The sequence below is a fragment of the Scyliorhinus torazame genome, chromosome 1, assembly GCF_047496885.1.
Source record: "Scyliorhinus torazame isolate Kashiwa2021f chromosome 1, sScyTor2.1, whole genome shotgun sequence".
NCBI lineage: Eukaryota > Metazoa > Chordata > Chondrichthyes > Carcharhiniformes > Scyliorhinidae > Scyliorhinus > Scyliorhinus torazame.
In genome coordinates, this window is record NC_092707.1 from 403355587 (window position 1) to 403383412 (window position 27826).

Sequence of the window (27826 nt, forward strand, 5' to 3'; positions counted from 1 at the left end):
TGTGTGATTAAGTGAAAACATGAACAAGGAAGTCGCAAAAGTCAGGACTTTACTCTACGTCCAACAGTACCGCACTTCCCGTGCTGCTCTGGAAACATTAGCATGCATTATATGCTTAAGTCTGTGGAGCGGGACTTGAACCTATAACCCTCAAACCTAGAGGAAGACTGCTACCAGTATGTCATGGTTGACGCATGATTAAATAGGAGCAGGATGTTAAGCATGCTGTGAGTATAGATATTATCAGGTGATACAAAATTACATATCTCTTCCTGAAACCATTCATTCAACTCCATATGCTTTTAATTAACCCTGGCTTTCTGTTGTTCTACATGGAGATTCTTTACTGGATATGTCTTGTAAATATTCTTATTTTTTTTACTTCAGATGCATCAGATTTTCTGACATATGTCTTCATAGATGAGATTTCCTATTGGGAGCATGAAGCTAAAAAATATCCCTGTTTTATAATCATCAGCAAAGGAGGCACAGATTGATGAGTGTATTAGCCAGTGGTCCTCAGAAGAACAAACTCATCTAAATGCACATTAAGAACCTGCAAGCTAAGTTGAGAAAAACAATCCACACCCCCACTGCCCCCAAATTCACTCAGTTTCAGCCTGCTATCCATTAATGGCCTTTTCAGCATATTGCCTAACTATTCCAAGATTCTGGCCTTAAATATCCTTTTTTGATAACCGACCACAGCTGTTGATTGGCTGTTAAGTAAAGAAACATATGCTGTTGTCTATCTGAAACTTAAAATAATGTGATGACTGGGAGTAGGCTTGGTGCTGGAATGTATTGTCAGGCGAAGCGTGCAAACCAATGCGGTTTCACCGCTACGTTTTGCAGTAACTACACATACCCAATTCTGAGCTGGCTGCACACACCCAATTCTCTCCCAATCGCATCCTCCATATTTTTACAACTACGCTTCAAAAGCATAGTTTTTTCCCTTGGGGTGGAAAGGAGATTGAGCAGAACAACTATGTTGCATGTTCCGCTTACTTTAGAAGCGGTGCCAAGTTTCAGTCAAAAAATAGAAACTTCGTCAATATTTTCCTTCTACAGGGATTCTGATTTATTCATGTTTCATGCTTTAAAAGAGGACAAAAATGAAATCTGTACCCAAGTGACTCTGAAGATGTAATTAAAAGCAGTTAGGTCCAGCAGATGCTGAAATTCTGCACTTTATCTTCCCTTTTCTCTTTTGGACTTTCCATTTCTGCATCCCATTCACTCCAGTGGGATGAATTATACTTTTTGTTTCGTTAGGTATGTATGGAACAAATGAGTTTTAAAATTGAGGTGAAATTGCCAGGAGTGCGTTTGAAAAGAGCACAACAAAAAGGAATACTGAACATTGAAAATAAAAAAGGGAATCTAGGAAAATGGTGACTTCACCAAATAGTGCCAGATAATTGATTCAGAATGAACTATGCATTCACCCATGAGCTTGGGTAGTCTAAGTACAGCTTGGAGTGGAACTGATAGAGAAAAATCAGAAGATTCAACTTCCATTCTGTGGTGAGTATGACTCTAGCTGATTGCCCACTCTGGGAGATTTGATGGAGGGGTAATAGGGGTATGGGCCCGCTGGGTGGTGTCTGGAATTCCACAACTGTCTGGATAAGATATCAAGATTGCTGTGCCAAATTGTCTTTTTTGCTCTCGCAGTGTGTCTCAGCTAGGAGGCAGTAGCTGGAGAACACGATTAACTAAGAGGAGCATAATGATGAGCCAGCATTCCAGCTCCTGATCACTGCATCGTCATTCTCCCTCACATTCATCTGTAAGCTCTGGATGAGAATGAGATTGAGCTCAGCTGTTGGACCTCCATGGTTGAACAGTCGACTGACACCCACCATCTAGGTTTTTAATGTGAAGAAATGGGTGATGTAGATTCAATCGATATATCTGTCAGCAAAGGATGAAAAGGCTGGGACACTGTTTCCTTGGTGGTCCAATAGAAAGGTTTTGTTGGAGTGTAGACAATGTGAGATTTCCACTGTTGGAAGAGCAGAACTAGAGGCCATCAATGTAAGATAGTCTCTCGTAATACAAATAGAGAATTCAGAAGAAACTCATTTACCCAGAAAGTGGTGAGAAGTGGAACAGGAAGTTGAGGCAAATAGAATAAATGTACTTAACGGTAGGCTCGGTACGAATATGAGGCAGAACGCAATAGAGGATTATGCTAATAGAGTGAGATAAGGAATGATCGGAGGAGGCGTGGGTGGTACAATGATGAGCATTGACTAGTTGGGCTGATGGCTGTTTCCCTGCTGTACATTCTCAATAATTCTATGAAACCTTCAAAACGGAAGTTCATGGAATTTACAGTGCAGAAGAAGGACATTCGGCCCATCCAGTCTGCACCGGCCCTTTAGAAAGAGCACCCTATTTAAGTCCACTCCTCCACCCTATCCCTATAACTCAGTAACCCAACCTACCTTTTTTTACACTAAGGGGCAATTTAACACCTAACCTGCACATCTTTGGGCTGTGGGAGGAAACCAGAGCACCCGGAAGAAACCCATTCAGACATGGGGAGAACGTGCAAACTCCACAGACAGTCACCCAAGGCCATAATTGAACCCGGGAGCCTGGAGCTGTGAGGCAGCAGTGCAAACCATTGTGCCACTGTGCCACCCCAGTTGAAATAAATTGGTGCCAGGTATGACTCCAACCAGTGACTCCAATCAATGTAATGCCTAGTTAAAAAGAAGGCACTTTCAAACAGCTTAGCACTCCCTCAGTATTACACTGAAGTATGTATACTTCAGTCTCTAGAATGGCATTTCAATCCAAAAGGTTCAGAAGCAAAAGTGCAATAACTGAGCCAAATAGCTTGTGTGTGGTCATACAGCAGGTGGATGTACACCGTGTACCATTGACGACCTCTAAAGTTACAACTGAGAGGCTCCGACTTTCCTCCAGTGTCCACAGTATAGTGGAGGTTTCAGTCTCAGAAAACGGAACACCCTTTACCAGTACGGAATTTGGGTTGGTTGTGGATGATTCAGTGATGGTAATGCCATTGAATGTCAAGGGGCAATGGTTAGATCCTTTCTTGTAGGAGATAGCCATTGCTTGGCACTTGTGTGGCACAAATGTAACTTGTTGAACAGCATTCAGTGAAATTTCAAAGGAGAAACGGCATTCACTGTCAGTCAACTGGAGGTGCGGGCCCTAAGAAAGCCGACAAAGCCTTTTTTAAAGGGTGTCCCGACCTACGATTTAAATACAGAGCATCTCCCTCCCTACCCCATGGACACAAACCCCCCCCCCCCCCACGGACACAGGGAACCCCCACAGACATGGGGATTTCCCACGGGCATCAAGATCCCACACAATGATCCCCATGGATAAGGGGAATCCCCGCAATGGAGCTCCACAGAAGAAACCCTGGCACTGCTGGGAGCACAGTCATATTGCCAGGGGGCAGTGCCCAGGCAAGAAACATAGAAAATATGGACAGGAATAAGCCATTTGGGCTTCTCCGGAGAGCGAAGAATTGGCGCCGGTGCGGTCGGCATTGCGCCAATCGGGGCCGCTCTACGGGGCCCCCCCTCCGGCGATTCTCAGTCCGGGATGGGGCGAGCGGCCACGCTAAAAAAAAGCCGAGTCCCGCCGGCGCCGTTCATTCCTGCTCTTAGCCGGTGGGACTTTCAACGTGGATGCATCTGGAGGCGGCCTGGTGGGGGGGAAGGGTGTCCGACCCTCGGGGGGGGGGGGGGCCTCTGCTGTGGCCTGGCCCGCGATCCGGGCCTACCGATCGGTGGGCCGGCCTCTCGTGCTGGGGGCTTTTGCTCCGCGCCGGCCCCTGTAGCCATACGTCATGTTGCGTCGGGGTCGGCGCGGAGAAGGGAGCTCCTGCGCATGCGCAGCAATCGCGGCGGTCCCACTGCGCATGCACACATTGGCGCTGGCTCCACGACGCATGCGGAGACCCACGGCGCCCATGTGACGCTGGGGATCGGCAACTGGAGTGGCATGGGTCGCACCAGTGCCGTGCTGAATTGCTGCTCCTGAGGCCACGTTGACGCCGTCAAGAAACACAATAGCATTTACGACGGCGTCAACATTTGAGGGGCAATTCTCCGAGCCCCGCGCCGGGCCGAGGAATCGCCGCAACCGCGCCACAATGCCCCGAAGCTGGCGCTCGATTCTCCGAGGTGTGGAGAATCGGCGCCATTTGCACCGGCGCATTTGGCGCGGTGGCGGCCGCAGGCCACTGGAATTGTCGGGGCCGCCGATTTTTCCGGCCCGAATTGGCCGAGCGGCCACGCGATACGACAGAGTCCCGCCGGCGCCGTTCACCCCTGGTCGCTGCCTGCGGGAACTCTGCGGGAACGGTCGGGGGGCAGCCTGTGGAGGAGGGAGGGGGGCTCCTTCATCGGGGGGGAGGCCTACGATGGGGTCTGGCCCGCGATCGGGGCTCACCAAACGGCCGGCCGTCTTCTCCCCCTCCCCCTTACTTTCTGGCGTGGCCAGCCCCTGAACACCCACCCCATGTTGGGTCGGTGTCGGCGCGCGTAAGAAGTCCCCCGCGCATGCCCATTTGGCGTCGCGTAAGGAGGTTGGAGCGGCGTGAACCGCTCCAGTGCTGTGGGGCCCAGAATCCATTGTGCCCGGGCCCGGTTTGCGCCGTAATGAAACGCGACGGCGCGAACACATGGGCCCAATATTGGAGAATCGCCCCCTTAGCCTCAGGATCACAGAATCCCACCCATAATGTTTTGACCTCAACTGCTTCCTGCAGTAACAAATTCCACAGGTTTACCACTCTCTGGGTCAAGAAATTTCTCCTCTCATTTCTAAAAGGTTTTCCCTATGACCCATGGTTCTAGACACCCTAACCATCGGTAACATCTTTCCTATATCTACCCTGTCTCGTCCTGTTAGAATTTTATAGGTTCCGATGAGATCCTCTCCATCGTCTTCTGAACTCCAGCAACTATAATACTAAATGACTCAATCTCCCTCATACATCAATCCCGCCATCCCAGGAATCAGTCTGCTCAACGTTTTCTGCATTCCCTCTCTAGCAAGAACATCCCTCAGATAAGGAGACCAAAACTTTACACAGTATCCAGGTGTGGCCTTTACAATTCTAAAGCATTCCTGCTCTGGTACTCGAATCCTTTCGCTATGAAGGCCAACATACCAGTTGCCTTCTCTACCGCCTGCTGTACCTGCAGGCTTACGTTCAGCAGCTGGTGGACACCCAGGTCTTGTTGCACATTTCCCTCTCTTAATTTATAGCCATTCAGATAATAATCCACCTTCCTATTTTTTTGCCAAAGTGGAGAACTACACATTTATCCAAATTATACTGCACCTGCCATGCATTTACCCACTCTCTCAGCTTGGCTGGTTTAGCTCAGTGGGCTAGACAGCTGGTTTGTAATGCAGAACCAGACCAGCAGTGCAGGTTCAATTCCCATACCAGCTGAGAATTCTCCCTCTGTGTACCCGAACAGGCGCTGGAATGTGGCAACTCGGGGCTTTTCACAGTAACTTCATTGCAGTATTAATGTAAGCCGACTTGTGATAAAAGAAGATTATTATTATTATTGCCCAAATCACATTGAAGATTCTCTGCATCGTCCTTAGAGCTCACCCTCACACCCAGCTTTGTGTCATCTGCAAATCTGGAGATAATAAATTTGGTTCCCTCATCTAAATTATTAAATATATCGTGAATAGCTGCGGCCCTTACATCGGTCCCTGCGGTATCCATTCTTCACTGCCTGCCATGAGGAAAAAATTCATTCATTTCTACTGTTGTTTCCTGTCCGCCAAACAGTTTTCTATTCATACCAATGCACTACCCTCATTCCCATGTGCTTAATTTTACATGTTAATCTCTTATATGGGACTTTGTTGAAAATCTTCAACACCAGGGGCGATACTGCACAAGTCCGGCGTGATCCTCTCAACTGCTTTTTGTTCTTGAAAACTCTCAGTAGTGATTCGCGCCAGCGTGATATCATGCCGGGTGGTTGGGAAGATACAATGAGGTCAGACGTGCATTATTTGGAATCAGTCTATTGTGTAAATAATTATTGAGAAGCCAAGTGAAGGGCCCTTAGCAAGAATCAAAAGAGAGTGAAATAGAAGACGAAGATAAATTAGGATGGAATCATTAGGTTATTTTTGTCAGCTGTGGTTCACTATTGGCACTTCTGCTTCTGACTCAGAAGGTTGTGAGATTAAGTCCCAAATCAGATACGTGCGACCATAATCCAGGCAGACAGTGCAGTATTGTTGGAGTGCTGTTGAGGCGGAGGTACTATCCTTTGGATGAAATGTTAAACTGAGGCCCCATTTGTCCTCTTCGGTGAAAGGAGCATTTATTTGAAGCAGAGCAGAAGTGATATTCCCGGTATCAAGGCAGCATTTGGCCGAGAGTGACATCAAGGAGCCCGGGCAAAATTGGAATCAGTAGGAATAGAGGGAAAGCTCTCTGCTGGTTGAAGTGATGCTTGGCACAAAGGAAGATGATTGTGGTTGCTGGAGGTTACTCATCTCAGTCCCAGGACATCATTGCAAGAGTCCACCAAGACCTGCATAATACCCAGGCTTGGTTTGGAAGGTGGCAAGTAACATTTGCAGCACACGGGTTCCAGGCAATGACTATCTCCAACAAGAGAGAATCTAACCCTTGACACTCAATGGCATTACCATCGCTGAATTTCTCCACTATCAACATCCTGGGGATTACACAAGATAAAAAATAGCAGCAAGAGTAGACCATTCAGCCCTTCGAGCCCACCCTGCCATTCAACGAGATTGTGGCTGATCTTCTACTTCAACAGCATTTTCCTGCACTATATCCCCGTATCTCGTGATGCTTTTAATACCTATAAATCTATCGATCTCAGACTTGAACATATTCAATAATTTGCCCAATCGATTGCTATGCAGAGACCTCATACCAGTAACATATGGAATGCAATGAGGCCGGGCTGTCAGGACTCTGTGCTTACTGTCTATGCTCATGCCTGAATAATGACAACTTGAGGCATGTTTTGAGTGCTAGGACACATAAGTCATGCCCCAATTGGAGGCAGCTCCTTCAAAGGCGGAAGAGTGAAAATCAGAACAATTGCTGCCAGAACATAAATTTTGAGATAACCCACATTGCTTGTCTGGAGGCTACATTCCAGAAAACTCCATCATCCCAATGATTTATGGCAATTGTAGAGTGGTAATCACAAATATATAAACATGCTGCACTTAAGGGTATTATAAAGTCATTAATGACAAATAAACACTGACCTTGTGGAAATTTCCATAAAAGAGCTTCTTCATATCTTCAGTGTCAAACGTGATGGTCTGAGACTCTCCTCTCTCATCCTTGTTGAAGTACGACAGTGTTTTACTGTTGCCTATGGTTTGGAGGAGAAACATGAATAGGTGTTACTTTATTGTTGTGAATTAAATGACAGGCACTTCCTACTGAAAAGATGAAATGAAATGAAAATCACTTATTGTCACAAGTAGGCTTCAAATGAAGTTACTGTGAAAAGCCCCTAGTCGCCACATTCCGGCGCCTGTTCGGGGAGGCTGGTACGGGAATTGAACCCACCCTCCTGGCCTGCCTTGGCCTGCACCCATTTCTTAACTGTACAGAGAGAATGTTGAACATGATGAAAGGTTTAAAACATCAGAAAAAGGGAAGAAATTGGTAAAAGACAGTTAGTATTTATTATTGAAATAAGCTTCATCAAAGGGCAGTGAATTTGGATAGTACGTTTGAAAACTGGGGAGAGAAGGAAATTAATGAATGTGGATTGGTGGGTTGCGAGATTGTCAGGTAGGCATAGCAAAGGATATGAAACAAAGGCACATAAAGGGAGTTAAGATACAGATCTGCCATGATTTAATTGAATGGCAAAGTACTCTCGAGGAGCTGGCAGCCTACTCAGTCCATGTGTGCCTAAAAAGCAATGAACATCTTGGACTAAAGGGCCTTCTTGGAACAGAAGCTCCACGAGAGCCCCTTGGATCTTATGCCATAACTTGGTCAGGTTTGGCTAAATGTAGCCATGGAAGGAATTTTATACAAGGATAGAAACTTGGATATCTCGGGCGAAATTCTCTGGAAACGGCGCGATGTCCGCCAACTGGTGCCCAAAACGGCGCAAATCAGTCGGGCATCGCGCCGCCCCAAAGGTGCGGAATGCTCCGCATCTTTGGGGGCCGAACCCCAACCTTAAGGGGCTAGGTCGGCGCCGGACGAATTTCCGCCCCACCAGCTGGCGGAAAAGGCCTTTGGTGCCCCGCCAGCTGGCGCGGAAATGACATCTCCAGGCGGCGCATGCGCGGGAGCGTCAGTGGCCGCTGACAGTTTCCTGCGCATGCGCAGTGGAGGGAGTCTCTTCCGCCTCCGCCATGGTGGAGACCGTGGCGGAGGCAGAAGGGAAAGAGTGCCCCCACGGCACAGGCCCGCCCGCGGATCGGTGGGCCCCGATCGCGGGCCAGGCCACCGTGGGGGCACCCCCCGGGGCCAGATCGCCCCGCACCCCCCCCAGGACCCCGGAGCCCGCCCCCGCCGCCTTGTCCCGCCGGTAAGGTAGGTGGTTTAATCTACGCCGGCGGGACAGGCATTTTAGCGGCGGGACTTCGGCCCACCCGGGCCGGAGAATCACGCGGGGGGGCCCGGCCCGCCGGGGGTTCGGAGAATCTCGCCCCTGGATTATAGAAACTAGTTCATCTAAATTAAATTTCGGAAAATTACTGACTATTGTCTGAACCCAAGTGATTCATTAAAATCTTTCATGGAACATTAATCTGCCTCCCCGATCTAATCTGTTCTCTACACATTACTCCAGTCCAATACTAAACAAGCTTTACACAAGACTAAAGGCAATGAAGGATGGCCTATAAAAATTGCCCACAGGGGCAGCACGGTAGCATTGTGGATAGCACAATTGCTTCACAGCTCCAGGGTCCCAGGTTCGATTCCGGCTTGGGTCACTGTCTGTGCGGAGTCTGCACATCCTCCCCGTGTGTGCGTGGGTTTCCTCCGGGTGCTCCGGTTTCCTCCCACAGTCCAAAGATGTGCGGGTTAGGTGGATTGGTCATGATAAATTGCCCTTAGTGTCCAAAATTGGCCTTAGTGTTGGGTGGGGTTACTGGGTTATGGGGTTAGGGTGGAGGTGCTGAACCTGGGTATGGTGCTCTTTCCAAGAGCCGGTGCAGACTCGATGGGCCGAATGGCCTCCTTCGGCACTGTAAATTCTATGATAATCCTCAGAACAAATAAACACAAGATGCTGGTGGATCTATTGCATGCTTTCAGGATTCTAATTCAGCAATTTCTACACTTTGGTGTCGAGAATTATGCAGATGGATTCTATAGACTGCATTTTATGGGCTTGTGGGCTTTGCTGGGTGGGACTGCTCCTTCCTCCCGAGAAGGAAACTCGACTTCAACTGAGACATGCCAAGGAAGTCTGTCCGACAGTAATAACACACTAAATGGCTTAACATTGGGACTTCTTCTCCCCAGTGGGTGGAAGCCCCATGCTTCGGAGTTGCTAATCTAATTGGCTGGCAGCTCCATCAATCCCAGCATCGTTAGATTTCAGTAGCGGGTGCTACCAAAGCTGCTGGAAGAAGCCCAAAGAGGATCATGGTTGCCCAGGATAGGTATTCCCCATGGGTTTAGGGAGAGGAGAGAGTCCAGATGGGGGTCGGGTGGGGGGTGAGGGGCTGGGTTTTATACAGCCAGTGGTGTGGAAGGAAGGGGGTTTGATATCTCTGGGGAGGTGCCCTTAATGCGTACATGGCACCCCCCTTCTTTCTGGCCTTTTCTCAAGTAGGCCTTAAAATGCAGCCTGCCACTCCTGCCCTACTAACAATATTTTGGTGTGGGCAGAGTATTACTAAGGTCGCTAAGGCTTGCTAACACATCTAATTAACCTTTAGTCATTCATTAAAATATGGTGGGCAGGCTGGCAATTTCACGATTTTCACACCGAGCTTATTATGGGGATTTGTCAGGTGTCGGCATGTAGGTGGTGGGTGAGCCAGCCTACCTATTTCACATGCCCCCCACCAAAACCATGCCTGGCAGTTGCATGTGCAATGCAGTCCAATATTTCTGCCAGATAAAAAGAAAATCTAGGCAAACAGCAGGAATAAGGAAAGGTCCTGTGTCTCAGTACAGACCTGCAGCTCTAATATCCAACTACTATCAATGAATGGTTGTGCATTAAGAAGCACAACTTACCGTCAAGAAGTACTCCAACTTCTGGCTTGTAATCTTGGTCCGTAATCTGCCAAATGGCAAAAGGCTCAGAGGTAGTTGTTGGAAGAAGACGGAAGAGCATCATGATGGTATAGGTAATTGGAAGGCCATTAGGGTGAATTTCTCTGTTCGATAATAAGAGACATTTCATTGGCGTAAATAATAAATGAAAGATTTGGATTGCTGTAGCACCATATTACATCCTTTTGAAATGTTCACAGACAATTAGTTGACCATTAGTCACAATAGCCGCTGTTGGAAATAATCGAGTGTAAGCTAATTATTCTAAGGTTTTAGCCCCTCCTGGTCCAATTAGTTCTGAGGAAACTGCAGAGGAATTTCTGACTCAGACATCCTTATTTGGTGACAACGCTATGAAGGGAAAGGGCGAGTTGTGTGATGAATGTAGGAATTTCAAATATATGGGGAGGGATTCTCCCATCGGGCGGCTAAGTGTCGATGCAGGCGTAAAAATGGGAGTGTTTTATTCTGTCGTCGGCGCCCGTTCCGGTACCCCATTCTCCGGCCCACAGGGGGCTAGCACGGAGCTGGAACGGCCCATGCCGCTCCAACTGCCGATCCCGGCGTGAACCCGGCGCCGCGGGGTCCACGCATGCGCAGTTGGGCCGGCGCCAAATTGCGCAGGGCTACAGGAGCCGTCACAGAGGAAAGGAGGCCCCCAGCCGATTGCGGCCAGGCCACTATGGAGGCACCCCCACAGAACGCCCCAGGACCCTTCAACGCCAAAGTCCCGCTGGCTCAGAGGATGGTAGAACGGCGCCAGCGGTACTTGGATTTTTTGTGATGGCTGCTTGGCCCAACTGGGCCGGAGAATCGGCGTGCAGGCCCGGGCCGGAGAGTCGGCACATACTCTGACTGGAACGTGCCGACCATGCCGGCGCCGATTCTCCGCTCTGTGGAAAATTGCGTCCCGGCGTCGGGGCGGCATGGCGCGATTCGCGTGGTGCCGATTCTCCGACCTGGCGTGGGGTCGGAGAATTCCGCCCATGGTATTATAAATATTTGGTGAAGGAAGGGTTAGAGTGTGTTTGACTGCTGATGTCATGTTTTAAAAGAATCTTGGTTTGAAAAACAACAACTTTTAGGAGCCACAGGTACAATTAACCATCGTAAAAAGCTTGGGTTATTACAGCTTTGTTTTGATTAAGGGGATTTCCTGGAGAGTTAGTTAGTTTTCAGCCAGGTGGGATGATATCATTGCTTGGTGGAGCTAAGGCATCTGGCTTTTTCAGAAAGCATTTTCAGTTCAGTTCTGATCTGGCTGAAATTGCATGCGCAGTGAAACAGTTTTGCTCTCACTGTAAGTTAGTCAAAGGTGATTAGCTGGGCGGGATTCTCTCACCCCGGGGCTGGGCTGAGAATCGGCGGGACCGACACGAATCACGCTACGCCGCCCCAATGCCGGTCCGCCGATTCTCCAGAGAGCGGGGAATCAGCGCGATTGGCGCCAGCGCAGTCGGCGCGGCGCCGGTCGGGGGCCGCTCTATAGGGCCCCCCCCAGCCGATTCTCAGTCCGGGCTGGGCTGAGCAGCCACGCTAAAAAAGCCGAGTCCCGCTGGCGCTGTCCACACCTACTCTTAGCCGACGGAACTTTCGGCATGGATGCATCTGGGAGTGGCCTGGTTGGGGGGGGGGGGGGCAGTGGAGGGGGGTCCGACCCCGGGGGGCCTCCACTGTGGCCTGGCCCATGATAAGGGCCTATCGATCGGTGCGCCTTCTTTTGTTCCGTGCCAGCCCCTGTAGCCCTACGCCCTGTTGTGTCGGGGTTGGCGCGGAGAAGGGAGCCACTGCACATGCGCAGCAATCGCGCCAGTCCTACTGCACATGTGCGCGTTAGCGCTGGCCCCACTGCGTATGCACAGGTCGTTGGCGCCTATCTGACGCCGAGGATTGGCAGCTGGAGCGGCGTGGGTCGCTCCAGTGCCATGCTGGCCCCCTGTAGGAGTCAGAATGGCTGCTCCTGAGTCGATGTTAACGCCGTCGAGAAACGCAACGCCGTTTACAACGGAGTCAACACTTAGCCTCAGGATCAGAGAATCCCGCTGTGGTGGTATACATCACTGTAAGTACACAAAGGGTTAATGTACATACACTACACCTAGCTAGACACTAGCGGGCACACCAGAGACATGACACACAGACAGTCAACCAATAGGTCAGTAAGATAGGACACGACCAATGGGCAGTCACGTTACACAGAGAGGTGAAACTACCACAGGAGGGCATTACACCATCCCATATAATAGGACACATCACACATGCTCAGTCTCTTTCCAGTGGAGACACTCAGTGAGTACAGACACAGGATTGAATGAACATCACTCCCACCACGTGGATTGTAGCAGACTGGTTCGTCAGTCTGAGTAGCTATAGCAGGATTAACAGTAGCATCAAATCCAAGTAGGAAAATTGTTCATAGTTTAATAAATGTGTTAAAGCTATCTCCAAGTCTGAACCTTCCTTTGTCAGAGTGCACATCAAGTTTATGCTACATCAAGAGCATAACAAAGCGCCCGCCTCCTGTATTTGCAGACTTGTCTGATGACAAGGGGGAGCTGAAACAAGCCAGTTTAAATAGCTTTTGAAGACATACAGCCAGAGTTTCTGACAGGAGTCAGATATTTTCTGTAAAGCAGTGTCAAAAGATCTATTTCTCAAAGAATTACCTGCAAAGCAAATATTCCTCTCTGTCATTGGTATATAAGGGCTACAGATCACAAACCCACTCAAGTCGACCTACAACACAGACTACGCTGAGAGACTCTGCCGTCGCACCTCTCTCACACTCCTCAACCACCTCATACGCCAGCTCTACAGCAGACGACGCAACCTTGAAACCAAGATAGAGGCCATATTCTCAACTTGCGCTCAGGATGCAGCAGACCAGCTGCGGAACACCGCCAAACAGATGAGACAACAATACTATGCCACCTATATGCACACCAAGAACAGGAAAAAAAACGGCATCTCCACATCATTGGTATATAAGGTTGATTGAGAGCTGAGATGGTTTATTTTCTTGTTGTTTAAGTGGGAATAAAGATAGCAATTAGCTGTATTGTATTCATTGTATTGAGCAGTATTATTTAAGGGGTAATTGTAAGCTATGTTTGGCTCTGGTCTCGTAACGGAATGTTTGGTAACCGGAAACCATTCTGTATACAGCAAGATCATTTCACAAAATAATGAATTAATCTCTTATTTGAGAAATATTGCCTCAGGCAGCAGAATTTCACAATAACTTACACTTATACTGCACCTTTAATGTAGGAAAAAAAATCACAACGCATATCACAGAAGCATAATTCTGATAAAAACTGACACTTCCTTCTTTGGTTTGTATTTCTCTGTTAGTGGGATGTTTAACACCAATCCAAATACAAATATTTAGGCATTTGAGCCTTCAGTTTTTTTCAAAAAATATTGGCAGGGATTCTGCGAGCCCCCGTGCCAAAATCACGCTTGGCGCAGGGGCAGAGAATGGGGCCTCAGACCCACGATCAGGTCCGACACCGGGACGCGTTTCTCCGGCGACTTGAGAATCGGCGCCTGTTGCGCGCATGCGGGCGACGTGGGGCCGGTCGGGGGGGCTGTTGAAAGAAGCCCCCACGGCGATTCTCCGCGGTCGACTGGCCGAGTTCCCGCCTAGTTCTGCCGATGTGATTCCCGGGTGGTTTCACCTGGCGGAAGGTCAGACTCGCAGCCGCGGTGGCAGCCCTGGTGGGGGCAGGGGGGGTTCAGACTCTGGGGGGACCTCCACGATGGCCAGGCCCGCGATCGGGGGCTGCCGATCGGCGTGCGCCCGCGATCCGGGGATTCTATCTTCTTCCGCGCCGGCCCGCTGTGTGGCTCCGCTATGTTGCACGGGGACCGCCGCGGAAACAGGCGCCGCACGCATGCGCGGATCCGCGGCCGGAAGTCTGGAGTGATTTGCGCCCGTTTTCCGGCGGGCGTGGGGACATAGCCCCATTTTCGGAGAATCCCGGCCATTATCTCTTACACTGCACCTTTCTCTCAGTACTGCTGTAGAGTGTTAACTGTGATTATGTGTTTCAGTTTTGATATCTATCAGACACATGGTGAAGATTACAAATCTTTCTGGTTCTGATTCCCTAATTGCTTGGGGTTTCCACAGAGATTTGTTTTTGAGTAAAATATTTTTCTTCAAGATTCCCAAATTGGCAAATATAGCAGGTCTGAAAAACTGCCATGTTTCACCCTCATTTCTATTCATGCAAATTTGCAAACTAGAGGATATTGCATGGTATATATGGTTAAAGGAAAGCTCTAGCTAAAGAGTATTAGTGCACCATTTCAATTTTGAATGGATGAAACTATGCCTCTACTTTCCTCCCAATTCCCTTGTTTACTTAGAGCCACAGGGCAATTGTGGCTGAGAATCAGAAGCAGGTCATTCGGCCATAAAACCTCGGCTAGTGCGTTTCTTCACATGTGTTTCACTTCCCTGTTTGCTCACAACATCCTTTCATATCCTTTTCTTCAAAGAAATAAATCAGTTGGAAAGGAGTTTATAGACTGCATCAAAGGGAAAAGGTTTTGCAGAAATTCCATAGTCTAAGAAGCAGCTTGCTGAAGGAAATTAAAAATCTCAACTTCCATTAGGCATTTGAAACTGTGAAACAAAAATATATGCCCTCAAGATAACGTCTCTTCTGAAGAACAGCACTCTGATAACGCAGTGTTCCCTCAGTGCTCCACTGAAATGTCAATCAACATTATTCGCTCAAGTCTCTGGAGTGGAGCTAAAGCAACCAGCTTCCGACTCACAGTCAAGAGTGCTATCAGCTAGGTCAAGCTGTCAGTATCTGTATTTGTTGACTATTTCCCCTTTAATACTGCAGCATCTCTCTTAACTGGCATCTTATCGAATGGCTTTTGAAAATTCTATATGTGCAACATCACCATTCCAGAGACTTTGGACAATTGATCCAACCTTGATCTCTACTCCACTGGTTTGATCTCCTGAGAGTAACTTCTGCGAAATAGTTCCGTACCCATTGACATTCAAGCAAGTGTGATGAATGGCTTAAACCTATCTTGTAAAAGTTTTAAAGATATTCATCCATGCTTCCAAGTATACTATTCAACTGTGGTCTGTACCCCTCCAAAGACAATTATCAGACTCAAACTCCCTCTGCTCCTAGCAACAAAACACTATATGCCCAGATTTTGTGGTTATAATGGCAACATGACTGTCATTACCAACTTCCTGCTTCTACAGATGTGCAGTTAATTGCAAAAATCCAAAACTGCTGTCAGTGATTCCCTGATCCTTCACATTTCCACAGAGAACACAGTTAAAATCCCCACAGATGGCAATCTTTCGAAATTGCTGAACAGATGGAAACCCTCCATTGCTAATGGGCTGTAACTGGGTCTTTAATGGTTTACTAAAAATACGCAACTCTCTCGCCCTGGAATGTCCATTTTTCTATTTTTATAATGTCCATTATGATAGAAATTCCACAGCTTTTTAACATCATGGGCGCGATTCTCCACTCCCACGCCGAAGTGGTTCACGATGGCGCGGAACGGCCCCGGTCCCGACCGATTCAGGCCCTGGCAATGGGCCAGGATGGGGGCCGCGTCATCTACACGCGTAAGGCCTTGTCGCCCGCGTAAAAGCGGCGCCGCATAGGTGACGCGGCCGGCACCACATAACGGGCGTCATCCGCGCATGCGCGGGTTGGCCGGCGCCAACCCGCGCATGCGTGGTTGCCGTCCTCTCTAGGTCCGCCCCGCAAGAAGATGGCAGATGGATCTTGCGGGGCCGCGGAAGGAGGTCCTCCTTCATAGAGGACGGCTCGACGATCGGTGGGCACCGATCGCGGGCCACCCCACATTTCAGGTAAAGCCCGGTGCAGGATCCCCCCTCGCCCCCCCACAGGCCGCACCCCCAGCATTCACGCACCGCTCACGACTGCAGCGACCAGGTGTGGATGGCGCCGGGGGGAACCCGCCATTTTGGCCTGGCCGCTCGGCCCATCCGGGCCTGAGAATAGCGGGGGTGCCGGAGAATCGCCATTTTCGGTGTCTCCGGCCTGCGGCCCGCGAAACTCGACCGGGCCGTTCCCGCCACTTGGGAGAATCGCGGGAGGGCGTCGGACCGGCGTCCCCGGAAAGTTTGGTGGCCCAGGCGATTCTCCCAACCGGCGTTGGAGTGGAGAATCGCGCCCCATATTTTTTTTAAGTTTGCTTATGATATTTCATCTTCTAATCTTTATTTCATCTTCTCATCGTTATTTTGCTATCTATAAAACCTATAAAAGATAATCAGTCAATTTTACTTCTTAGTCTGCGGTCTGTGAGAAATCTTTTTTGTGAATGGCTGCTTAGCCTGCTTGCTGGCATCGCTTTAGGTCCCATATTTGATTCCCGGCTTGAGTCACTGTCTGTGGAGTCTGCACGTTCTCCCCGTGTCTGCATGAGTTTCCTCCGGGTGCTCCAGTTTCCTCCCACAGTCCAAAGGTGTGCGGTTTAGGTGGATTGACCATGCTAAATTGCCCTTAGAGTCCAAAAAAGGAAAGGGAAGGTGTGGTTATGGGGACAGGGTGGAAGTGTGAGGATAGGGTGGAGGTGTGGGCTTAGGTAGGGTGCTCTTTCCAGGGGCCGGTGCAGACTCAATTTGCCGAATGGCCTCCTTCTGCACTGTAAATTTTATGTGATCTGTGTGGTAGCTCGACTTCGTGCCAGGTTCAAACAAATATCAAGAATGCCAATATCTCTAGATCTTTGTTGGCTACTTTGTTTAAGGTAAGTAATGAGTGCTGTCACTCCACTGTAAATCTGGTCCATTCTGTACTTAGAGCATTTAATAGCTACAGTCAATATTTCCCCTCGAAAAACAAAATCTATCAATTGTAGGACTAAAACAACTCAAAGGCAATTCCTGTTGTCGGGTGAACTTTATAAAGTGTTAAAAAAGTAAAGGTTTATTGATGGCGCCAAGGACCCAGGCTCAATACCAGCCCCGGGTCACTATCCATGTGCAGTTTGCACATTCTCCCCGAGTCTGCGTGGGTCTCATCCCCACAACCCAAAGATGTCCAGGGTTGGTGGATTTGCCACGCTAAATTACCCCTTAATTGGAAAACTGGGCAATTTAAAAGGAAAATAGGATGGGTTGCCTCTATAGCGGTCTCAGAATCGCCGGGAATTAATTAAAATAAAGCAAAATCTAAAGCTGAGTTCTTGTCCCAAATTTACAGTTTCACTGAAGATTAAAACTCTCTCGTGTTTCCTATTTTCAGAGAGAAAATAGTGGAAAAAATTTTTTGGGCAAAGTGAGAGAGGAAGTGAGTAAGAAAGACAGAGGAGGCGATTCTCCGATGTGGAGACCAAGTGTTCGCGCCGTCGTGAACGCCGTCGCGTTTCACGATGGCGCGAACAGGGCCTGGGTACGATCTATACTGGCCCCCAGCACGGCGCTGGAGCAGTTCACGCCCCTCCAGCCTCCTTACGTGCGCCAAATGGGCTTCGCGCCAACCCGCGCATGCACGGGGAACTTCTTACATGCGCCGGCCCCGACCCAACATGGGGTCGGTGTTCAGGGGCCCCGGCCACACCGGAAAGTAAACCCGGGGGGGTGAGGGAGAGGCCGGCCCGCCGATCGGTGGGCCCCGATTGCGGGCCAGACCCCATCGGAGGCCCCCCTCCCCCACCCCCGGTGAAGGAGCCCCCCTCCCCCTCCCATAGGCCGCACCCCGAGCGTTCCCACAGAGTTCCCGCCGGCAGCGACCAGGGTTGAATGGTGCCGGCGGGACTCTGTCGTATCGGGACGGCTGCTTGGCCCATTCGGGCCGGAGAATCGGCGGCCCTGCCGATTGCAGCGGGCCAGCGTCGCGCCGGCGCAAATGGCGCCGATTCTCCGCACCTCGGAGAATCGCCCCCAGAGGGTCCTTGGCTGGTTTAGCACAGGGCTAAATTGCTGGCTTTTAAAGCAGACCAAGGCAGGCCAGCAGCACGGTTCAATTCCTGTACCAGCCTCCCCAAACAGGCGCCGGAATGTGCCGACTAGGGGCTTTTCACAGTAACTTCATTTGAAGCCTACTTGTGACAATAAGCAATTTTCATTTCATTTCATTCGAGGGTGAACTTTTGACTGTCAAATATAATTGAAATGGAAAAAAAAATGAAATGAAAATCGCTTATTGTCACAAGTAGGCTTCAAATGAAGTTACTGTGAAAAGCCCAAGTCGCCACATTCCGGGAGGAATATCAACTGTGGTCAGCAATTGTATTTTTGCCTGTTGGTTAACCACTTGTCAATTATTGCAGACCTTTTATTTAGCATGATTGTGGATTCGGCTTTCCTTTAATATATCCCATGCACATTATTTAGTAGTGCTATTTCATAAAGCTTGGGTAATGCCTTGTCCACAATCTATGGTCATCTTTTGGTGTGGATTCATTCTGTACAATCAAACATTGTCCCTTCACTTCCAAGTGGGGGCATGGTAGCACAGTGATTAGCACAGTTGCTTCACAGCTCCTGGATCCCAGGTTTGATTCCTGGCTTGGGTCACTGTCTGTGCGCAGTCTGCACATTCTCCCTGTGTCTGCGTGGTTTTCCTCCCACAGTCCAAAGATGTGCAGGTTAGGTGGATTGGCCGTGCTAAATTGCCCTTAGTGTCCAAAAAGGTTAGGTCGGGTTACGAGATTACTGGGTTACGGGGATAGGGTGGAGAAGTGGGTTTAGGTGGGGTGCTCTTTCTAAGGGCCGGAGCAGACTCGATGGGCCAAATGCCTCCTTCTGCACTGTAATATCTATGAAAATTCTATTCTATGATAAGTATTTCAGTAAGATTGATGAATATTTCCTTTCTCAGTAACCACAACAGTGCTGTATGAAATGAGCTTGGGAACGCTTCAATCCCATCTCTAGTCATACAATCATAGAGTACAGAAGGAGTCCATTTAGCCATCATGTTAATGCCAGTTCTTTAAAAGAGCTGCCCATTTAGTCCCCCGCTGTTCTTTCCCAATAGCTTTGCAAATGTTTCCCGTTCAATTACATGGCCAATTCCCTTTACTATTAAATCTGCTTCCACTGCCCTTTCATGCAGTCTATTCCAGATAATAACAGTTTGATGCACAAAATATACTTCTCTTCGTCATCCCTTGTGTTCTCATGCCTATTATCTTAAATCTTCAACATTTTCTTTTCAAGTGAAGTGACCCACAGTTTTGAAGTGAGCACTGAATTAGGGCTGGATTAATTGAAGCCCACCAGTGCAAAAATGATGATGGTGGTGGTGGTTGAGGGGGGTGCGGTTGAGAGAATCGGGATGGAGTCCCGGGTCGGAGAATCGCCGTGGGCTGGCGTGAATCCCGCCCCCGCCGGTTGCCGAATTTTCCGGCACCAGACATTAAGCGGGGGCGGGAATCGGCCGCGCCAGTTGGCGGGCAACCCCCCCGCGATTCTCCGGCCCGGATGGGCCGAAGTCCCGCTGCTAAAATGCCTGTCCCGCCGGCATAGATTAAACCACCTACCTTACTGGCGGGACACGGCGGCGCGGGCGGGCTCCGGGGTCCTGGGGGGTCGCGGGGCGATCTGGCCCCAGGGGGTGTCTCCACGGTGGCCTGGCCCGCAATCGGGGCCCACCGATCCGCGGGCGGGACTGTGCCATGGGGGCAGTCTTCCCCTTCCGCCTTCGCCACGGTCTCCACCATGGCGGAGGGGGAAGAGACTCCCTCCACTGCGCATGCGCGGGAATGCCGTCAGCGGCCGCTAACGCTCCTGCGCATGGGCCGCCTGGAGATGTCATTTCCGCGCCAGCTGGCGGGGCACCAAAGGCCTTTTCCGCCATCTAGCGGGGCGGAAATTCGGCCGGCGCGGGCCTAGCCCCTCAAGGTTGGGGCTCGCCCCCCCCCCCCAAGATGCGGAGCATTCCGCACCTTTGGGGCGGCGCGATGCCCGACTGATTTGCGCCGTTTTGAGCGCCAGTCAGCGGACATCGCGCCGATACTGGAGAATTTCGCCCCTGATGTCCTGATTCCCTATGTCAGGAAAACCACTCCAATTAGTTTGGGGAGGGAAAAGCCGATAGTGGGAATCCTGCCTGCCAGCAACAGGAAGGTGATAGGTTCATTAATGAGCCACTTAAAGCCAATTATCCTTCAGCCCACCAGAAGTTTGTGGTTGCTTAGGGATTTAATGGGAGTCGCGCAGCTTCCCTGAGGCTCCAGCAAGCCGCCCTGTTGTGTTTGTCTGCAGTCTTAGGGTGGGAGTTTCTCATTGTGCATGTCAATATGCCTGATTGAAGAAGCCGGCATTGGGAACTTAGGCAGGTTGCAGAAATCAAGACCCGGGGCGTCATTCTCCGCCGGCGGGAGTCTCCATTTTGCCGGCGCCCGGGGGTTTCCCAACGGCGTGGGGCTGCCCCACAATGGGAAACCCCATTGACCGGCCGGTGTTACGGTGACTCCCGCCGGCTGATCGGGGCAGAAATGTGGCGGGGCGGGTAGGAGAATTTCGCCCCATGGGCGAGATTCTCCACTCCCGCGCCGGTTGGGAGAATCACCTAGGCCGCCAAAATTTCCCGCGACGCCGGTCCGACGCCCTCCCGCGATTCTCCCAAGTGGCGGGAACGGCCCCGTCGAGTTCCGCGGGCCGCAGGCCGGAGAATCGCCGGAGACACCCAAAATGGCGATTCTCCAGAACCCCTGCTATTCTCAGGCCCGGATGGGCCGAGCGGCCAGCCCAAAACGGCGGGTTCCCCCCGGCGCCGTCCACACCTGGTCGCTGCCATTGGGAACAGTGCGGGAACGCTGGGGGGGGGCGGCCTGCGGGGGGGAAGGGAGGATCCTGCACCGGGGGGTACCTCAAATGTGGGATGGCTCGCGATCGGTGCCCACCGATCGTCGGGTTGTCCTCTCTGAAGGAGGACCTCCTTCCTTCCGCGGCCCCGCAAGATCCGTCCGCCATCTTCTTGCGGGGTGGACTTGGAAAGGACGGCAACCACGCATGCGCGGGTTGGTGCTGGCCAACCCGCACATGCGTGGGTGACGACAGTTATGCGGCACCGGTCGCATCATGTATGCGGCGCCGCCTTTATGCGCGACAAGGCCTGGCCTGTGTAGATGATGCGGCCCCACTCCTAGCCCATTATCGGGCCCTGAATCGGTCGGGATAGGGGCCGTCCCGCTCCATGCCTTTGCTTTGTCCTCCCTGAAGCTCCTCCAGTGACCCCCCCTCCATGACCCTCCCTCACTCATCTGTATCCTGGGATCTGGGATCGCTCCTGGAGCTGAGCCTCAATGCATTACCGGCAGCAGTTAACTCTCCCAGTGGTGATGCCAGCAGTGGAGAGCTGCAGGCCTTTGGTTGGCTGGTGGCTTTCAGGAATTTCCATCCTCCAGGGTCCTTAATCATATGGGAGGCTGGATGCTGACCAGTGAAGAGCTTGTTGAGCATTTAATCTCATTGGGTCTCCCCACTGATTGCACAAGGGATTCCCACCTGTTCTCCAATCTATGGGAGTTTGGGGGGTGTGGGCGGAGCTCCATGTCGCTGGAGCAAAATCATGGTGACCAGTTTATGCATAAAGAGCAAAAAGATAAATGACAAGGTAATTTGTTTTTGGCACTGTTGGTTTACTGAGGAGTCTTGTCAAAACTGCCGAGGAAACTCCCAACTCACCTTAAAATGGAGCTGCTTGAACTTTTCTCAAGGAATAGACAAGGCCCTGGTTCAACTTTTATTGAAAGAACAAGGGCAGCGATTTAGCGACTGTGTTAGCATTGGCTCAAATCCCATAATGGCTGCTGAATATCACAAGATGCCAAAAACTGGATTTGCGGCGACAATATTTCAGAACTCATTCTTCTCCACCGCCTCAGATGACACAATCAGGTTCACGTCCAGAAAGGACAGGAGCCTGATTACCACAGATTAGAATCAATTTTAATATAATTTGCGGGCTTAACGTCACTACTTCCAGGGTCTCCATATCGTCCAGCCCAGCTGGCAAGATGTCCCACCGGTGCAAATCACTACTGGTTTTCATAAACTAAAACCAGTCATGATGATCAGGCCGGGGTGAACAGATAAGTATAGCCCCGGGGTGGTGAGAGACATGTTCAGACAGTTCCTGGCACTGCCCCCTGGCAGACCCTCTGGGGAGCTCCATTGGTCTAAGGGACAGGATTCCCCTTTTGTGTGGTGGAGGCAGGTGGGTGGGTTTGTGTCAATGCCCGTGAGGGGTGGAATGGGTGCGTGCCGAAGCTCTGGGCGGCAGGCAGGAGAGTGGACTGATACTTGCTTGGGGGGGGGGGGGGGGGCACCATACATGCGTGTTGGGGGGGGGGGGGCGGGGGAGGGGGGGCTGGTGGAGGAGAGTCCCCCGAATACTTGTGGAGAGGGGGAGTTTATTTTAAACACAGATCGGGGTAACCTTTAAAGATGGTGCCCGATCTCTGTAGAGCTGACCTTGCTGGCTTTATCAGTTCCCACCCTACCAGGGCGACGTCACAAACCACACCACTAGATTCTCTGTGCATTGAGTACCAGGTAATCTTGGCTGGACATCTGGAGAGAGGTACGATGCTTATCAGTCCGAAGCTGCCAAATTTTGGGAAAATTCCACCCAACATTTCCAGACAATCCAGTACTCTCTCAGATCTTGCACTGGGACTAAGGTAAAAATATATGCCAGAGCCCAGACATGGGCTTGAACCCATAGTTCTTTTTCCCAGAGGTGGCACTGTTACCAACTGCGAGGGCTGAGTGGCCTGTTTCTCTGTTGTAAATGCCACATAAAGTTCCTTTCAGAGAATTACAGAATCCTTATAGCACAGAAGGAGGCCATTTAATCCATCGTGTTTCATGACCAATGAAGTTCTGTTCTGGAAATGCAGTCTTTTCTATAATGTAGGAAACGCAGCAGCCGATTTATACACATTAAGATCCCACAATCAGATATGGGATAGCAAACATGCTATCTGTTGATTACTGATGTTGGATGAAGAATAAATATTGCCTCAGACAATGGGGAGACATTTCCTGTTCCTCTTCATAAACTTGCACATGAGAGAACAGATTTAATGTCTCATCTGAAAAATGGCACGTCCAACATTGCAGCACTCCCTCAGTACTGCACTAAAATGCTAGCCTAGGTTATATGCTGAAGTCTTTGGCACGGGAAATTAATTCACAACCTTCTGTCTCAGATGTGAGAGAGAAAGAGCTGGTGAGTGATAACACTTACATTGTCGGTTGAAGGAGATGTGCATCCTTGTGGATGCTGTAGGCGGTATAGCTGTTGAAAGACCCTGGTACCGTCGAAACCCCTGCAACTGATGGAGCATCCTTCTCTGTCAGATTGAATGACTCCAGCATTCTAAAGCCTTCAAAATAGGAAAACACTTGATTATCTGTTAGGCATTCTCATTTCTCTTAGGTGGTGTAACGAAAGTGATCAATTCAAGTTGGGTGAATGTCTCAATGCCTAATGGTTCAAGAAGATCCTAACTCTTCTCTCCCTAGTAGGAGAGCTACATCCACATCAGCGGCCAGGCATTTCTTTGGACTTGCTCCCAATGTTTATTGGAGATGTGCCAGAAATCCCTCCACCCCCAATCTGACTTTTGGATTACCCTATCCAAAACATTTTTCTGAGCTATGCTGTCTAACTTTATGTATAAAATATAATGCAGCCGCGAGCACATAACGACAACTTTATGAGAGTGAAGCATTTATTAGGATAACTTGTTGAGGGTGAACTTTTGTTTTAACTCATTTTTCCACAATGACTAATACATAATCTCACAACCATAATTAGTGAGTTCCTAAACGTGCCAGAGAAGTTCCAATAATCAGAGGAAGAAGCAGGCTGCTATGCAAAGACTGGAGAGAGGAGAAAAGAAGGAGTGAAAAGAAGGGAAAAAAGTGATCAGAACAGAGAGAGATGCTGAGGTGAAAGAGAGTGGAAAGAACAGGGAGAGTGATATGAAGATGAAACTGGCAAAGAAAATAATAGTAAGAATAGGGAGACAGTGATGAGAAGGGGAGAAATGAATAAAGAGTTCAATAAATGACCACAAGCTGAGAAGGTGCAAGAGAAAATAAGAAATAAACCACTGATGTGATGAAAAACAGTTCAAGAAGGAATTAGGAGGGAGAGAGAGGTAAAGAGGAGGAAGAGTATTCAGAAATAGAGTGAGGTGAGAAGGGAGAGTGAAGGTGAGAGGAGCAGAACAGTGAGAATAGAAAAGATAAGAAGGGTAAGAGAGGTGAGGAGGGATTCAGGTAAAAAGTGAAAGGAAAAGGCAGACAGATTAGGAGAGGGAGAGAGAAAGAGGCTGGAAAGAATAAGAAATGAAAGGAAGGAGAAAGAGATGGTTTATCTCATACATGTAGTGTAAAGGCAGCTTGTGATGACAGGTTATAATTATATTTATGCAAATCGCAATGGACATTCGATTCCAACACTGTGTCACATTCTTTCAAGCTTCATTTAAATTTGTTGTATTATTACAGATTGAGGGAGAACAATGGTGGCTCCAATGTGTCCCTTACCAGGTGTCGTGAATCCATTGAGATAAATCAGTGGGCAAGCTGAAATATGACAAAGAAAATAAATATTAACAGAGAAAAACACATTTTTCCAAAGGACGCGTGTACTAACCGCATCATTGACTTGCCAGACAAACATTTTTTTGTATTCACCTTGTGGGGAAAGAGAGATTTATTTTTTTGATTGAAGTCTGATCCATTGGACAGTGAGTGGGGTTGAATTTCTTCTGTGATTCCCCCGACCATTAGAAGTAATTGTGGCTATGAGCTATTTCTCCTGATTTCCTGCAGGTCTACTGCTGAAGTGATGGGGAAACCAGGAAGAGAAGTCTTATTGAGCTGCAATGCTCATTTCCCTTTGATCAGCAAGCGGGCTCCGTAGCAGTAATGGTATATTTAATTTTTATATATCAAAAATAATTTTTGAAATTCCTCAACTAGGAAGAGGGAGGCACTCAGTCATGTTTCTAATTGCAACCCAGCAATGTCACCAATGGCAGATGAGATTGGTCTTGGCTGTGAAAACCTCTATGACCAAACAGCTTGCCAAAGTCAATACAATGGCCACTTAAGTGAGCTACTTGAGGTCTGGTGGCACCCATCATTGTCTGTTCAGAAGATGGGAGAATAAAAATAGTCTAAGATATGGGTCATAGTTCAGCACTGATTACCAATCACCAAGGAAAAACCAGCCCCATTAAAAATGATGAACGTACTGATGACTCGCATTAATCTTATCACTCCAATGCATAGCTAGCCGCACATTTGTGATTATGGCAGCAAGGAAGGACTGTCATTTTGTTAAAGGAAAAACAGACATTAAAAAGAGTCTGATTTCCAGAGACAACATAAGAAATGTCTGAAAGATTTCTCTCTGATTACACATGGAATGCCAGCATATTGATTGAAACAGGATGAGGAAGACTGCATTGAGCAGAATTTCCCCTTCAGGCCCATTGGCAACGAGGTGCTGTTTGCACAACAGAGCAAAATGGAAGAAAATGTATTGCCAGCCTCCTCCTTCCCCATCCCTCGTTGATATTTTCTCACACTGGCACTAATCCACATTGGGGTATGGTTCAAATGGTGTAACAGTTTTCTTCTACCTCAGGCAGTTGCCTACATTTGTTGGTGGACTATTCTAATATTCGAGGAATCACGTTGAATACTCCCATCTATTTTTCATAGCAGCTGAAAGCTTTGTGGCCAATGGTTGTTCCATTGATACTGAGGGAGAGAAGAAACCAATCATTGACATGAATGAAAATTACTCACTAGAAGTAGCTGTTTCACAAAGGAAGGTAATAAGTTCATCCTGAATCTTTTCGAAAGCGTCAAAATCATCCACAAGGAAGAGATGCCTTGTACTGGGTTTGCTGCCAATGTTCTTCAACTCAGTAACATCAATGTCAGCCACCCCCACGACAAACACACTGTAACCTGCGAAGAAGACAAGCAGAGATTTTCAGTTTAAGAGTCTAACAGCAGTTACCATTGACCTGTAATTAGAAACAAGGAATTGCTGGGTGAAAATATCAAAGATCCATCGATTCCTCCATTTCATACGCTGGTAGATACATGACAACTAATACGAGTTTCTGACTAACCATAAAAATTATGAATTATTCTGCAATAATACAGTTTAGATGGATTGGCCATGCAAAATAATCCCTTAGTGTCCAGGGATGTGCCGTTTGGGTAGGTTGGCCATGGTCAATGCCTGGGGTTACAGGGATCGGGCGGGGGAGTGGGCCTAAGTAGGGTGCTCTTTTGGAGCGTCAGTGCAGACTCAAAAGGGCTAAATGGCCTCCTTCTGCACGATAGTGATTCTGTGATTCTATGAACAGACCCAGACATGGTGAACTATCCTTTATTTGGATGAAGTCCTGGGAGAGAACTTTTGTTGAGTTTTGACTTATTAGATTAGATTTCGATTTATTGTCACATGTACTGAGGTACAGTGAAAAGTATTGTTCTGCGTACAGTCCAGGCAGATCGCTCCATACAGGAAAAAACATAGGGGGCTGGGTTCACCGATCCTGTGGCTCCGTCCGCAGGATCCGTCTGGTCCTACGACCAAAATGTCAGCGGCGCCCCCGCACCGATGCACTGCCCAGTGGGAGGCTAGCAGCCATGCCACATAAAGACCTGGCTTTACCTGCCGATATGGACGCAGAATGGCTGTGGCCGCGCATGCGGACCTGGCGCCGACTGCAAGCGGACCCGGCCTGCCAAAAACTGCTCCCCTGTAAACCCCCTCGCCACCGCCAGACCACTCCCCACCAGTCCCCCCCAGCCCCCGTCGAAGCCCCCATGCCAGTGGAACGGCTCCCCCTCATGACTGTGGCGGCGCTAGACACAATCCGCAGCTGCCACGCCAGGTTTACGAAATGTGAGAGGACACATGACCAACGTCATTGAGAAGTTGGTCCATCGGGGGCGGAGCATCGTGGGGGGACCTCAAGTAACGTCCCAACGGCGTGCGCCGTACTCCTCAAGTACACCGTTTTTGAGGGGGTGGAGCATTGGAAAAACGGTGCCGCCGTCAGCGATCGGAGAATATTGCCCAGGGCATACGATAAATACACAAATAAATGGACATAGACATTGAAATCATGTTCAGTAATCGGCCGGCGAATCAGAGATCCCAACCAAATCGCGGGAGGTACCGCTTTCGCGATGCTCCGCCCCTTCCAAAGCGAGTACGCCGCACCACGTATCGACGGCTTCAGGTCATTGCCTGAGGCCTGCCCCTGATGCTCCACCCCCGACTGGCCAATTTCCCGACGGCGTGGGTCTCATGGTCTCTCCGTTGGGAACTCGGCATCGTGGCTGTGGACTCAGTCCAGCACCGCCACAGTCGGGAGGGCTGATCCGCGGGCAGGGGGGTAATTTATTAGGGGTTGGGGGCACGCCGGGACACGCGGGCCGGCCAAAGGGGGGGGGACACTATTTCGCAGGCCGGGTCCGTGAGCAGCCTCCGCCACGTAGCACGGCGCAGC

At 49.5% G+C, this 27826-nt stretch overlaps 1 protein-coding gene across 5 annotated transcripts in view; it reads right to left on the bottom strand.

The window, feature by feature from the left end:
- The window catches only part of LOC140428040 (collagen alpha-1(XII) chain-like), a 462913-nt gene that overhangs the window by 116846 nt on the left and 318241 nt on the right, over window positions 1-27826 (bottom strand). For all 5 annotated transcript variants that reach the window (XM_072514040.1, XM_072514030.1, XM_072514048.1 and 2 more), the window contains 5 exons: window positions 26100-26264; window positions 24828-24866; window positions 23518-23656; window positions 10250-10392; window positions 7291-7400 (listed from right to left, as the gene is read on the bottom strand). In XM_072514040.1, the coding sequence (XP_072370141.1) occupies window positions 7291-7400; window positions 10250-10392; window positions 23518-23656; window positions 24828-24866; window positions 26100-26264 (596 nt within the window). The remainder of the gene's footprint in view (window positions 1-7290; window positions 7401-10249; window positions 10393-23517; window positions 23657-24827; window positions 24867-26099; window positions 26265-27826) is intronic.